Source organism: Sarcophilus harrisii, chromosome 4 (assembly GCF_902635505.1).
Source record: "Sarcophilus harrisii chromosome 4, mSarHar1.11, whole genome shotgun sequence".
Lineage (NCBI taxonomy): Eukaryota > Metazoa > Chordata > Mammalia > Dasyuromorphia > Dasyuridae > Sarcophilus > Sarcophilus harrisii.
In genome coordinates, this window is record NC_045429.1 from 71,717,319 (window position 1) to 71,731,874 (window position 14,556).

Here is a 14,556-nt window from a genome sequence, read left to right on the forward strand (position 1 = left end):
AACCTATAGATCTCTAGGAAGTGGCATTTGCTGCTAAAGGGTACTGAAGAATAATGGGTTAAGTTCTAATGCTGTCTTGGATTAGTTAAGGAACCCTTAGTAGCATCCTATATAATTATAGTTATCTGAAAGTCTCCTCACATGATTTGATCACACAAATAAACAAATAATTTAGTAATGTTTTGAAAACTATAATTTCCAACTCCCTGTTTCTTATCTTTAGGCAGAAGGTGAAACTGTTCACTGCTCACAACAACATGACCAACTATGCTACCGTATGGGCATCCAGAACAAATCTTGAACAGCGGAAAGGACGAGCTGGTCGTGTACGACCTGGTTTCTGTTTTCATCTCTGCAGCAGAGCTCGTTATGATAGGTAAAACTATACACTGTGTTTAGATACGATTCCATTTTGTTTTAATATCTAAAAATGTAATGTTTCTCTGAAATACAAAAAGCACTACATTAAAAAATATGTTGTGAGATGATAAAAAATTGAAAAGAGAGCATGTGATATATTGAATGATAATTGAGACAACTGAAAAGTAGTCTTTAAGAAAGCTCAAACCAGTTGTATAAAAATACATTATTAAACCTTCTGGATTAAAAAAAAGTAGATATTCACATGAGTTCTATGATGGCAGGTACTGATTTAACAATATTTTGTCAATTCAAAATTGATGGCTTATTTTTCCACTACCTATATTTCTCAATATAATTATTTTTAACTAACCCAGTGCTGTTTCTTATAATAATCAAAAAATTTTGATTCAGGAAATCTAACCTGTATATCAAATAAGTCCATACATATAGTTTCCCACAAAGGCAAAAGGGAGATGCATTTTGATAATTCTTGGGATTAGGCTTCATTAAAATTTGGTAGCACTATTTTCTTGTTAAAAATAAACATTGATGTCATTTAGTTTTGTTATCTGTGTTTCCTACTATAGTTTGTTTTTTTTTTCTCTCTTCTCCTGTCCCCAGAAATTCATGTTATAAAGAAAGAAGAAACATAATTCAGCAAAGCTTTAAAAATCTGACAAAGTATGGCGTGTTTTTATAGCCATATATCTCTTAATGTCTGCAAAGGAGCTCTTTGTATCTTTGGGGAGAAGCTTAGTTATGTTTTGTGGCTTTCAACTAATATTTAATAATAATAATGTTTGTATGGTGCTTAATGTGTGCCAGGCATTGTGATAAGCATTTTACAGATATTGTCTTATTTGCTCTTCAAATTTGCTACCTCCTTGGGAGGTAAGCACTATTAACTTATTTTGTCTCCAAAGAAGGAAAGTGAGGTGGACATATTAAGTGACTTGCCTAGGATCACACAACAAATTTCTGAGGCTGGATTTGAAGTTTGGATTTTAGTCTTTCTGACTCTAGGCCCTATACTATCCATTTGTGCCATTTAGCTGCAATTCAAAATTGTAGGTATCATGTATGTTCTTTACTTTGTATCAATTTATTTTCATCATTTATCATTTTTTAAAGCACTTATAATTCCTTTCATCTACCATTTTATTTAGGTATTTTCTAATTATTAGACGTAATTGTTTTAATTTCTGTTCTGCAGTGAAAAGAACTAGAAATAATTTCTTTTCTTCTTTTTTCTCTTTCCTTTCTTTTTTTTCCTTGTAGTATCACTGGGGCAAAGGGTACTCAGTTTTAGTGAATTTTGTAGCATTAAATTGCAGTGCTGCTTTAATTTTTAGTCACCTTCCAATCAGAAATATTCTTGGATATTTGAACATTAGATGTGAAGTAGACTTGCTTTATTTGACCTGAGGGAGAAAAGGAATTTTTTTTCTTGTTTTAGAAAGACAGCGAGTGACTCAAGCTTCTTGAAGCCCATCTAGCATACCTCTTACCAAATTCGAAAAGCTTTGATTACAGAGATTTAATGCATATTTCTTTTTGAGTTTGCCTAACTTTCTCAGACGATGGACCATTTGATTTTGTTTTTAAGCTACTGCAACTTATAAAAACCCATTAAAGCATGGAAGAAGGGATTATAGGTTTCCTAGTATATACTAAATGATAACATCTCAGATTTTTGAAAGTTTTAAAATAAGGTTTTCAATTATCAGAATCCGTTTATTTAAAATAAAAGCAAATTTTTAGTTTTCTTTTAAAAATTATCTTTCTAGCCATTTTTAAAAGTTTTTTTTCCTAATAATTTAAGAATTTAATAATTCCTAATAATTTAAGAGAGATGTTGAATATAGTTCAGAAGGCTAGTTAGAAAACGTAATACCAAGTGTTAATACCAATACTTTTAACCCTAAGGTATCTTCTGAATCTCATGATATTTCACCTAGCAAAGCTTGAAAATAGTCTTCACTGCTTCTATATCTTCCTACCTGTTGCTTTCTGATGTTGTATTTAGAGAGCTCTAGAAGTAACTTGAAGCTCTGATGATTCTTGAATGAGAATCTCATCTGGAAAATAGGTTGGGATAATGGCTATTACAAACATAACAAACCCATCACCCTGGATTATAGGAAAGTTGAGGGGTGAAAGGAAAGTGGTTAATTTTAAGGTAGAGGGCCTTTGCATCCAAAATGTTGATCACTTTTAGATATAAAGTTAATGTTTAAGTTTTGGCTTTCTTCTAGACTCGAAACTCATATGACCCCTGAAATGTTCCGAACACCACTGCATGAAATTGCTTTGAGTATCAAACTTCTTCGTCTAGGAGGAATTGGTCAATTCCTGGCCAAAGCCATTGAACCACCACCTTTGGATGCTGTGATTGAAGCAGAGCACACCCTCAGAGGTATCAGCATTTATGCTTAATAATTGGCAGTTAAATGTTAGATAATAATTTTGAAAAGTGTTATTGGTAGGGCACTCACTCTAGGGAACCAGTTAACTTAGCCATTCTGTCCTATGTCAACTTAATATGTGTTTGGTATGAAGAGTTGAAAGTATTATGTCAAAAATCAAACATGAGTCAGTATATATAGAAGAGCAAGATCACTTTGGAGAATGGGACTACTTGCATGAAAGATTAATATAGCATTGATTCTGTTTGATAAATATCTAATAGTTTGATGAATGCAGAAATTTTAACCAACCTAGCCTTTCTTCTACACAGCAGAATTTGTATCTTTCTTTATTAAACAATTTACTCATTCTTTTCTTGCTGAAAAAATATCCCTACAGAGCTTGATGCACTAGATGCTAATGATGAGTTGACACCTCTTGGGCGAATCCTGGCTAAACTCCCAATTGAGCCCCGGCTTGGCAAAATGATGATAATGGGTTGTATTTTCTAGTAAGTATTCCTACTCTTTAAGTGTTAACTAAATGATGCCTTGAAAGGGGGCAGGGTCAGTGTGGAGGAAGAATAATTGAACACTGATGGAGTTGCATAGCCTATATGGACAGATACAACCATATCATTCATAAATGGGTTGTAGTGATAGGTTGGGATTTTTAAAAAAGATATTTAGTAAAAGGGAAGAAATGAGTAACTCCAGTTGTTGCCACTAATATTTGAGTTGAATAGAGCTGTGCCAAGAAAAAAATAATACTAAATAGTCCAGAAGAATAGCTAATCTTAGATCAGTAAACATTAAATACCTATAATTTTCCAGGCACTGTGCTCAGTGTTCTGTCAGAGTTTCCAATCTAATGAGGAAAGACAATATACAGAAGGTTAAAAGAGGGGACAAGGTTAATCTATCTGAGGGCATGGTGGAAAGGGCAGAGATAGCCAAGAGTAGTGCATCCTGGTGAGGAAGTAAGATGATCTGAACTGGAGCTCTCTCTCTATAAACTGAAGATTTTAGAATTAATAGTTTCACCCTCCATTCAGAGGCACTGAGGGTGGTAATAGGTGGAGTGGTCCCAAGATGGCTGCGATGCTATAGGTTGATGAGTAAGATATAGAGGTATTCAGAAATTATATATAACAGAAAGAGGTCATGCTGGGATAATATTTTGGGGTTTATTTTGCTGAAGAGATAAAATGAAAAGGGAAAGCTATAATCAGTAATACCTCATTGCTTTTTACATATTTGTGCCTTACATTATTTCATTTGAATTTCCCAACTATGGGTATTAGGAGTAATAGAACAATTATTTTAAGTGGAGAAATTGTGGCCACTGATAAAAGAGAGCTTCTTTTCTTTTTTTGATTACCTAAAATAAGAGTATCATTATGTGTACCCGCTGTTAACAGATCTATTATGGCTGCTGACAACAAGGCTCCCAACCAATTCTCTCTCTGCTTCATTTAGTGTGGGGGATGCCGTATGTACTATCTCTGCTGCCACTTGCTTCCCAGAGCCTTTTATCAGTGAAGGCAAGCGCTTGGGTTATGTACACCGTAATTTTGCTGGAAACAGGTTTTCGGATCATGTGGCCCTTTTGTCAGTGTTTCAAGCCTGGGATGATGCCAGGTATGTTAATCAAATGAGAGAACCATGCCATACAAGGGGTATTAGAAGAATGTCCTAAAATTTCTATTGTGGGAACTTATTAATGTTCCATTTTCACATCTTACTGGGTTTTTTTTTTTTCTTCTCATTTTTAGAATGGGTGGAGAAGAGGCAGAGATCCGCTTTTGTGAACATAAAAGACTGAATATGGCCACACTCAGAATGACTTGGGAAGCAAAAGTTCAGCTTAAAGAAATTCTGGTTAATTCTGGATTCCCAGAAGGTAAGACTCATAAATACCTAAGATAAATATTTGGGTGGTTATGTGTATGACTTAACAGTGCCCTCTGTGCGTTCAGGCTTGGTTGCTTCTCAGAATTGTTTTGAACTGGGTGCCAATGTTCACATTCCTGCTCCCCTGACAAAAAGAAAGCATTGAAAGACCACCACCATAATTGCAGTTATTCTTATCTATAACTACCTTTTCTGAGGAACATTGAATGTGAATTCTGAGGAATGAATATGAGGAGCATTGAATTTGAAAACTTGGGGCATAATTCATTTTTTCAGCAATGATCCAAGAAAAAATGATGTCTTCTGGCAAGTTTTTAGACTTAGTGAAATACTAATGCTGTTATTAAATTTTAAATAGTTTTAAACATACATTATGGTCTCAAACATACTGCCAGGTTTTCAGTTTGATAATAATTAGAATAGTTACCAAATAATGGCAAGTGATTTATAAATTGAGTTGGACCTGAGCTTTTATAATACAACTCTGTAGAATGGCCAATTGAAGTTATTTTGTTTCTATGATCCCACTATGTTCAATCCTGGTGACTGGGGAAAACAGGAAGTAAAATGGTTTTTCTTTTATCTCTGAAATTTATAATCTGAGTACATGTGAATTATAGTGTGATGAATTCAGAAGTGAAATTTGAAGTGGTACGAGCTATGCATTGAAAGAAGCATCATTGCTGGCTAGTGAGATTGAGAATCTTTTCCCCCTGAATATTTTGTCTTAATTGAAAAAAGTTCTCCTAATCCCATTAAGTCATTTGTTTTTAATCCATTGAGCCAGAATATGATTTTCATGTGAATGTGTTGTGGCACTCAGCACTTTCTGTAACTATTTTTAAGAGCCTGGTTTTAAAAAGGCTTATGCAAGACAATAGTTTTTTGAGACAAGTACTGAGATTTATTATAGAAAGAAAGGTATCTTATTTGATTGGGAGGAAAACAAGTGGGAAAATATTTTCGATTTTAAGATGGTGATTTATTAGGTCATAGTAGGGAGCACTAGGCTGACTTCTGTTGGATTTTCATAATTGCTTTTCAGGATCGGGGTTATGTTCTTCAAATCTAAGGTGACATCAGCACAGAATCTTCCAATCGAATCACTTGTTTCGCCAGAAGTTCCTTTAATTATGGTTCTCATTGTACAAACTTAGGTTTTGTTCGGAGAACTGAAGGAATTATTTTGCCAGCTGGTATCTAAGAGAGAAGTAAAGGGGAACAAACATTTAAGTACTTTCTAGTTGCCAAGGACTGTGCTGCTTAAAAGCTTATAAATATGTATTCTTAATAACAGACTTTTTAAATTAATGATAGCTGATAAAATGTAGCATCTAACAGCTTTAAAACAACTTAAAAAGCATTTCCCCTTGACTTTTTCATTGTAAATTGGTTTGTAATTCAAGATCTTGTAACTAAGAAATTTGTCTAAATATCTTTAGTAAACATTTTCCATATTTCTTAAATACTTTGGAGATAATGATATAAATGTATTGGGAAATATCTAACTTTCTAATTTCTCCCCCCTCAATTTTTTCTGCAGAATGTCTGATGACACAAGTATTTAATAATACGGGACCAGATAACAATTTGGATGTTGTTATCTCTCTTCTGGCCTTTGGTGTGTACCCTAATGTTTGCTACCATAAGGAGAAAAGGAAAATTCTCACCACTGAGGGGCGAAATGCACTTATTCACAAGTCATCTGTTAACTGCCCCTTTAGCAGCCAGGACATGAAATACCCATCTCCTTTCTTTGTATTTGGAGAAAAAGTAAGAAAAAGGCATTTTCTAAATGTTTCTGTTAACAAGCTTCATTTGGTCTATTGCATTACTCCCTTGCATAGTAAATTGCTTAGCATCTGTAATCAAAACTGTTTACTTTCCCTTCTACAGATCCGCACTCGAGCCATCTCTGCCAAAGGCATGACCTTAGTGACCCCCCTACAGCTTCTTCTCTTCGCTTCTAAGAAAGTCCAGTCAGATGGGGAAATTGTGTTGGTCGATGACTGGTATGACTTTTCAAGATAAAGTCTTAGCTAAATGTTTGTAGTGTGCGGCTGATAAGAGGTACCTCAGATTTGATTAGATAAAGCCACTAATGTTAGTCTGAAATCATATTCACAATTTGCTGCTTGATAAATGGCCTCAGAATGCTATCTTTATTGAGATTACTAAAGTTTTGGTGTAATTGGTGGTTTGGTTTGAGGGGTTTGTTTTGTTTTATAGCATGCCTTTTAAAAAATAGTAATTGAGCGGCAGCTAGTTGGTGCAGTGGATAGAGTACCAACCCTGAAGTCCTGGGGACCTGAGTCAAATCTGGTCTCAGAAAATGCTAAGATGTCCTTTAAGCATGTTTTTCCAACAGAATGGATAATGGACATAAAATGCAATCATTTTCCTTTATTGGTAAGGAGGAATGTGGTTGCAGGTGTACACATGTGCACATACTCTACATAACACTAATAGAGGATATACCAAAAGTCTTAGTACTATTCTTGGCTATTTAGAATAATGTGGTATAAAGGGAATTAAAAGGCCAGCATTTAAAATTTCTATTACATCTTTAATTTAGGATCAGACTGCAGATGTCCCATGAGGCTGCTGCTTGCATAACCGCCCTCCGAGCAGCCATGGAGGCTCTAGTTGTTGAAGTAACCAAAGAGCCTGAAATAATCAGCAATTTGGATCCTTCAAATGAGCGCATGCTAAACATGATTCGGCAAATCTCCAGACCTTCAGCTGCTGGTATTAGTCTCATGATTGGCAACGCACGGTACGTTCCCATGTTTTTCTCTTTTAAGGTAACGACAAGGATAAACTAAGAGTCAAAAAAGCTCCAGATAGACCATTTATCAAAATCATTCAGCACCCTGCCGCAAACCCTTTAGAGCTTTCAAGATGACTTTTGAGATGACTTCTACTTTGTTGTTTTTGCTTTTGTTTTTTAGTCCTGTACTTTTTGTATTCTATTACTGCACAAAGTGAAAGTAAAATCACATTGTTTTCTCAATTGGTTAAATATGTTTTGAATAAAAAATGTTTTTCTTTAAAGGGATTCTATGTTTTTAATATCTCGAGCCTTTCACAAATATTCTCATTTCATCACAATGGAGACTAAGAAGGGTTGAATAAAAAGTGGTGACATTTAGGAGTATTTTGATAATATTGTTTACTTTTTAAAAGGAAAAACCAGCTGAACCTTTGGTCTTAAGACACTTAACAATGTAAAGACAGCAAGAAATTCACTTGGCAAATATTCTAATATACATCACCAAAAAGTTCCATAACTACTTTGTCTAAAAAGTTCATTTGAAAATTAAGGCATGTGCTGTTGCTTTGTGACATTGTCTTGCACTATTAACTGTTCATGTATTCATCCCAGTCCCTTTTTTTGTACAACAAACATTTAATAAATTTATTGTGCTCAGAACATAAGATGTAAAGCATTTGCAGGGATATAATGTACTTGGTGGAAAAAATAGTTTGTCAACAATATGAAGGGAGGGTTAGAAAGAGGAGGAAGGGCAGGAAAATTGTTACGAGGTGATAATAGGGGGTGCAATAGATAAAAGTCCTGGAGTCAAAAGGACCCGAGTTCAAATTAAGTCCAGACACTTGACACCCCCATGTACCTCATCTACTACTTCACCCAAAAGGGTCAGTCGCAGGAAAATTGTTACGAGGTGATAATAGGGGGTGCAATAGATAAAAGTCCTGGAATCAAAAGGACCCGAGTTCAGATTAAGTCCAGACACTTGACACCCCCATGTACCTCATCTACTACTTCACCCAAAAGGGTCAGTCGCAGGAAAATTGTTACGAGGTGATAATAGGGGGTGCAATAGATAAAAGTCCTGGAGTCAAAAGGACCTGAGTTCAAATTAAGTCCAGACACTTGACACCCCCGTGTACCTCATCTACTACTTCACCCAAAAGGGTCAGTCATAATAGTGTAGGTAAATAAATGATAAAGAATAATATAGTATGATGACTACAGGACACAAAAGCAGGATATCATCATTTGGGGACTAGAATTGGCTAAAATTGATTGATGGGATATTTGAAGTAAAATGTAAAAATCAGAGATCACTTGCCTTCAGCGTGTGTAGTCATAAATTATATAGTCCTACAGACAAAAAATAAAGTCACACAGCAAGCAACGGATGTAGAGGGAAGAACAAACTTGGTGGTAGAGTTTAGGATTCACAATGTAGATGGAGTTATTTATAGGTAGATAGTTGAAGTTGATGTGAATGAATCAGATGATCAAAGGAAAGAAGGCTCTAAGTGATCACATCCTTAATGGAACCACTCACTTCACAGCAGATGAGAGAAAAATGAATAAGGAAATTAAAGCTAAAAGAATGCTGACTGTGAAGGTAAGGAAGTACAAGAGTATAGAGGTATCAGTGAAAATGCAAAGTAGAGATCATTAGTATCTTGTAAAAGCAGTTTCTCTTGAGGGGTGGGGCCCACCCTAGATTGAAAAAGGACAGTAGCTGGAGCATTCATAAATCTAAGGGAAGGCGTTTTTTAGGATTGAGACTAAATATGGTTATAAACATCTGAGAAAGTAGACAAGAATGTAATCTTGGACATGGGGTTTAAATCAATTGTAAAGATCTCTTTTGCTTGAGGAGAAAGCAGGGAGAGGGTGATGAGGTGAGAATGAGACATGTTTGGGATTACCTGTATACTCTTAGGTATCTTTTTAACTAACTGAAAACTTGAATCCAGATGCTTCTTCATTGCAATCAAATTAAGTAACTAACTGCTAGTCAGTGTTAATATTTTTGTGTCATTGAATAGGTGCATTCAATGAAATTTAAATTGCATGGTTTTTCTTTTTTTTTTTTTTTTTTTTTTTTATTTTAACATTAAAAGCATATATTGTGAACTAGGTGCTTGTTTTTATAGGCAACAGAAAAGGTTGATTTGAGTTGTAGCTTCATTGCTAGCTTTTAGATACTGATCCCAGTCTTTCCAGAAAAAAACTAGAATTTAAATTTGTAATTCCACTAAGCAAAACATCTTTTAAGAGGAACAAGTTACTGAAAGACGTCGGTCATTGCTTTTTGGTCCAGCAGCCAGCTATTTGTTTTTTTCCTTTCACTTTTCACTTTTCATCTCATTTCCTCTGGCCCCTTCCATATGTCTGCCTACATACTCAAGTCTCAGTCCTAATAAAAAGTAAAGAGCCCTCTGGCTGAGCTGGTTACTTTCCCACTTCTCTTCTTTGATCATTTGGGTTTTTTGCAATAATACATTAACAATTAGACACACCATTAAGTTTCAGTAAGCTGTTAAGTTTTAATGAACTAAAGTAAAAAATGCTTTTATTGTAATGGTAATTTTTGTCTTGCCTTTTTTTTTTTTTTTTTTTTTTTTTAATTGATCACTAATTGATTTAGTTTGACCATATTGGAGCCTATATTTATATCTCCATATTTGTTCAAAATCTTTTTTTTTGTTTTTTCCTAGGTATGGAGATGGTCCTCGCCCACCCAAGATGGCTAGATACGACAATGGAGGCGGATTCAGAGGTCGAGGTGGTCAGCGAGGTTCTGGCTATCAAGGTGGAGGATATGGTGGGAGAGGATATGGTGGGGGATCTAATTCTTACCAAGGAGGGTATGGAAGTGGAGGAGGATACAGAGGCTCAGGTGGCGGTTATAGAGGATCTGGAGGAGGATACAGTGGTGGAATGGGTGGAGGAGGATATAGAGGATCTGGAGGATTCCCTCGAGGAGGAAACAGAGGTGGCTATGGTATGGGTTTTGGAGGTGGCTTTTGAGGAAATAATCACCTGCTTTCAAAGCTCTCTTCATCTCCCAAGTAGTCAATACTAAAATATGCATGTTACATTTTTTTTCAAGAGATTTGTTTGCTGCCATTAAGGCTAAAATCTATTTTCCACTCACTGTGTTGTTCAATGTAGTTTAAAGAAAACTAAGTATGTAGGTATATTGGTGATTTTGTTTATTATGTAAAATATTGATGATCTCCTATTACAGAGTACCACAGTTTGTATTATTTTGTTCTTAATAAAGTAAGTTTTGTTTTTTGAAATTAATGTGATATTTTCTTGGCTTTAGTTTAATACTATGGAAAATAAAATATTACACTGAACCTAAGTCATGTGTTTAATCATTGCTTTTTACACATTGAATTATGTTTACAAGTTTTTGGGGAATAGTAGTTATATTCTACTAGTCAAAGTATTAGAATTAATCTAACGCAGACTTTAAGACAAGCTGTTCCAAAGCATCTCTTGAACATTAGAGGTAAGCACTGTTGTGATTTTTAGATTTATGTTTTTGGAAGAGAGTTAATAGGGAGTTTAGTATAAATGTCCTTGAAATAAAGATCTAATATTACTAGCCAGTGCATAATTCACATTGTTTTTTATATCTGCAAGAGACTAACTTGACCATAGTCTAGAGCAGAATTTCTTAACCTTAATCCTTTACATAGTCTAGTGAAGGCTATTGATCCCTTATCAGAATAATGTTTTTAAATGACTATACTATTATCAATGTATCCTTTAAATTCTTAAAAAAATTCTCAGTCCCCCAGGTTAGGTCAAGTCAACAACCATTTGTTAAGGCTCTGTGCTAAGCATTGGGGATAGCAAGACAGAGGTCCCTACTCTCAAGGAGCCAATGGGGGAAAACAACATGCAAACAACCATGTACAGACGGCGTCAACAAGATAAACTGGAGGTGATCAGCAAGGGGGCATCAGGAAAAAGCTTCATGTAGAGGTTTGAAGGAAGCCAGAGGAAGGGTGAGTAGGGAGAGCTTCAGGCACGGGGGACAGCTCATGAACATGATCAGAACCAGGTGGTGAAAGAATAAGCCAGCCAGAATCACTAGATTGGGGGGTGGGGGGAAGGAGGGAGGAGGAAAATTTATGGAGATTTTTGTTTAAAAGTTGCTCAGAATTTATTAGTTTTAAATATTGAGAATAGTTACTGAGATTACTGGAAAGCACATGTGTGATTGATTTGGATAATTTGAAAAGTTTAGGGGGGAGAGGGGATTGCAGATTTTTAGCCCCTCTCCCCCCTAAAATCTGCAATTAATCCGACTTTAGAAGTTGCCCAATACTATTATACCCAATACTATTTTTGTTAAGATTAGCTGATAGGCCTCTTGAACCAGATTGTCCACCAGTGATTGCACCATGAGCAAACTGGAATGTTCCCAAGTGCTCTGGGGAGTTCCAGTATGGCCATGAAAAGATGATTTTGCAAAGGTGGTCACCTACTACTGGCCTGGGTTCAGTTTTGGAAGATCAATGTGTCAGAGAATCACTTGCCCAGAAAAGTACTTATTTCTACAGGAGCGTCTATTGAAAGTAAAACTTAGATTCCCTTAGTAGTTATGGGTTGTTACAATTCTTATCTTTGGATAGTATCATTTATTCGTGGGAATGATGTATATCTTAAAACGTGGATGCTCCTGACCTGGCAGTGAATAGGTGAATCTAGTAACATTGGAAAAAGTTTTGCCTTTTAAAAATGCCTTATAAAAGACATTAGAAATTTTAATAAGTTCAAGAAGGACAATATTTGCTTATTTGTCTCTCCTTTTGAAAAAATGACTGATTTTCAGAACAACATTTGGGTTGTTGCATTCTTTCCACTGCTAAGTTACAACTTTCCCTTACCACTCTATCAGCTATGATTCTTGTCTGATGTTTCTCAAGATCTTCATGGAGGATTTACCCAATATGCTGGAAGCCTGAATTTTTGACCTTGTAATATCTTGAGAATATCATTATGACCTTAGCATCATTTAGTGAATTTTTGCTTTCCTAACCTCTGCATCCCCTTTTAAACTTGATCATACCTATACTTTAATACTGTTTTAAACTTCTTGAAGCCAAGCCATCAGCAATTTAAGTCCCACCAATTGCATCTTTCCATTATCATTTGGGTTATTTTTAACATGTGAAGTGGTGATAATCTGAGTTTGTCCAGTAGCTCATTTATGTTGTATTTTGAAAATGCTTTGCTTTCCCCCCTCTCCCCCGGCCCCCCCCCCAAAAAAAAAAAAAACCCTGGGACTTTAGATATGTTCTCTTTTTATAAATGAGGATAGGTTCTTGAAGGTTAAGAAACTTGCCTATTTATCTAGGAAAGAGTTAGGATTCATCCATATTTCAGGACTGCAAGATCAGTACTCACTTTGGCACTTCAGATGAGTTTTGCCCATCAGCTAGTATGTGATTATTGAAAATGCCTAATTTTCCAAATGAATTACAACTATATCAATTCAAGGTATTTTCTTTAACTTGTCATGCTTAGAAATGCTTAAAGGACAAAGTAAATGATCTCTCAAGCAATGTGTGCAAAATCTGGCCTATGTGCATTTTTCATCCATTTTTGTTTGAATGCTTGAGCCAGTCTTTCATATTTCAGGGAATTTCACATTGTTATGGATATGGAGAACCTCAACATTACTAGGAAATCCTTTTGGCCTTTACACAAAGGCCATGAAAACTCCACTTTTGAGGCCAAATCCCTATTGATAATGAAAACCTACCTGAAATTCCTCAGGGATTAACAAATTCTCCTCTGGCCATACAAACTCTTCCCCTCCCAGTGATTCTGAATTTCTCTCATTCAAACCTTCTGGAATCAGCAACTGTTATATTTTGACTTCAAGGAATATCATGGCCCTATGGAGGGAGAAGGGAGGAAACTACCAGGATGTTCCACAAACTTAGCTTCCTTTTTTGTTTTAACCCATTAAGTAAATTGTAAACTCCTTGAGGACAAGGGCTTTTTTTCTTATTTATATAGTAATACTTAAATGTTGGTTCGATTGTTCCCTATTGCCTGATCCTTTATTCCTATTCCCATCTACCTACTCCCCTAATATCTATTACCTCTAAAACTATCCACACCTTTGATTGTTTTGAAATACCTACTCCATAGACAACAAATTTGGTTTCATCTTCAGTCTTTTCCTTTACCCCTTTATTCTTTATTCTGGCTCTCCCTGAGACTTGGCTTCTTCCTGATGACCCAACTTCCCTGACGTGCCGATGCAGCAGGGCCTGCATAACCTCTCAACTTCACTGGTCAAGATAGAAGACCTCGACTACTTGCTTCACATTACCTCTTCTAGATTCTCCCTCCCTCCTACCATCAATCAGTAACCTCTCCTTTGAGATTCAGCTAGTCAATACACACTATCCACAAATTCTGTAGCTGTTACTTGCTACCATCTTTGATGTCCCCCCCTTCTTCAATAAGATCAGTGCCTGGTTCAGTCTTCCATCTTCTGCCTTCATCCTAGAGGACTACAGATATTTCTCTTTACACCCTTAACTCATAGTTCAACTTATTTTCATGTAACCTGCTTCATTTGCATCTCAGCCACACACCAAAATCATACCCCCCTGCTCTTTCACTATCATCCACAACTACACCCTTATCTGATTCACAATATCCCTTTGCCTTGCCACCTTACTCTTTGTTCCCACTATGACCTCCAATCCCTTTAAACCTTACTTCTTCCCAATCAATAAGCATTTAATAAGTGCCTGCAATGTGCTATAAGGCAAAAGAAAACTCCTGAAGTTTACAGTCAAATGGAGGAGACAAGTATGCAAATAATACAAACTATGTGCAGGATGAATAGGAAATGAAGAGGAAAATCTGTAGAATTGAGAGAAGTTGGGAGAGGCTTTCAATAAACAGGATTCTAATTGGGATCTAATATGAAGTCAGTAAGATTGATAGTCAGAATGGAGGAAGGAGAGCATTATAGCTCTTGGGGCTAGCCAGAGGAAAAGCCTGGCACCTAGGAGTATCTTGTTCATGGAAAAACCAGAAAGCCATTGTCACTGGGTCAAGTAT

The 14,556-nt window shown here is 35.9% G+C and overlaps 2 protein-coding genes across 5 annotated transcripts in view; one reads left to right on the plus strand and one right to left on the minus strand.

Annotated features, from left to right (window-relative positions):
* Positions 1–14,556, plus strand: part of DHX9 (DExH-box helicase 9) — a 46,844-nt gene that overhangs the window by 29,038 nt on the left and 3,250 nt on the right. For both annotated transcript variants that reach the window (XM_003767493.4, XM_012547728.3), the window contains 9 exons: positions 224–376; positions 2,619–2,779; positions 3,169–3,280; positions 4,248–4,409; positions 4,544–4,671; positions 6,226–6,455; positions 6,579–6,694; positions 7,258–7,458; positions 10,167–11,471. In XM_003767493.4, coding sequence (XP_003767541.1) covers positions 224–376; positions 2,619–2,779; positions 3,169–3,280; positions 4,248–4,409; positions 4,544–4,671; positions 6,226–6,455; positions 6,579–6,694; positions 7,258–7,458; positions 10,167–10,479 — 1,576 coding nt within the window. In that variant the 3' untranslated portion in view covers positions 10,480–11,471. The remainder of the gene's footprint in view (positions 1–223; positions 377–2,618; positions 2,780–3,168; positions 3,281–4,247; positions 4,410–4,543; positions 4,672–6,225; positions 6,456–6,578; positions 6,695–7,257; positions 7,459–10,166; positions 11,472–14,556) is intronic.
* Positions 5,721–14,556, minus strand: part of SHCBP1L (SHC binding and spindle associated 1 like) — a 54,299-nt gene continuing 45,463 nt past the window's right edge. For 2 of the 3 annotated variants that reach the window (XM_031937012.1, XM_031937011.1), the window contains exon 11: positions 5,721–5,882. In XM_031937012.1, the coding sequence (XP_031792872.1) occupies positions 5,823–5,882 (60 nt within the window). In that variant the 3' untranslated portion in view covers positions 5,721–5,822. Of the gene's footprint in view, positions 5,883–13,234; positions 13,371–14,556 lie in introns of all 3 variants that reach the window. The other variant, XR_004229302.1, reaches the window with a different exon arrangement.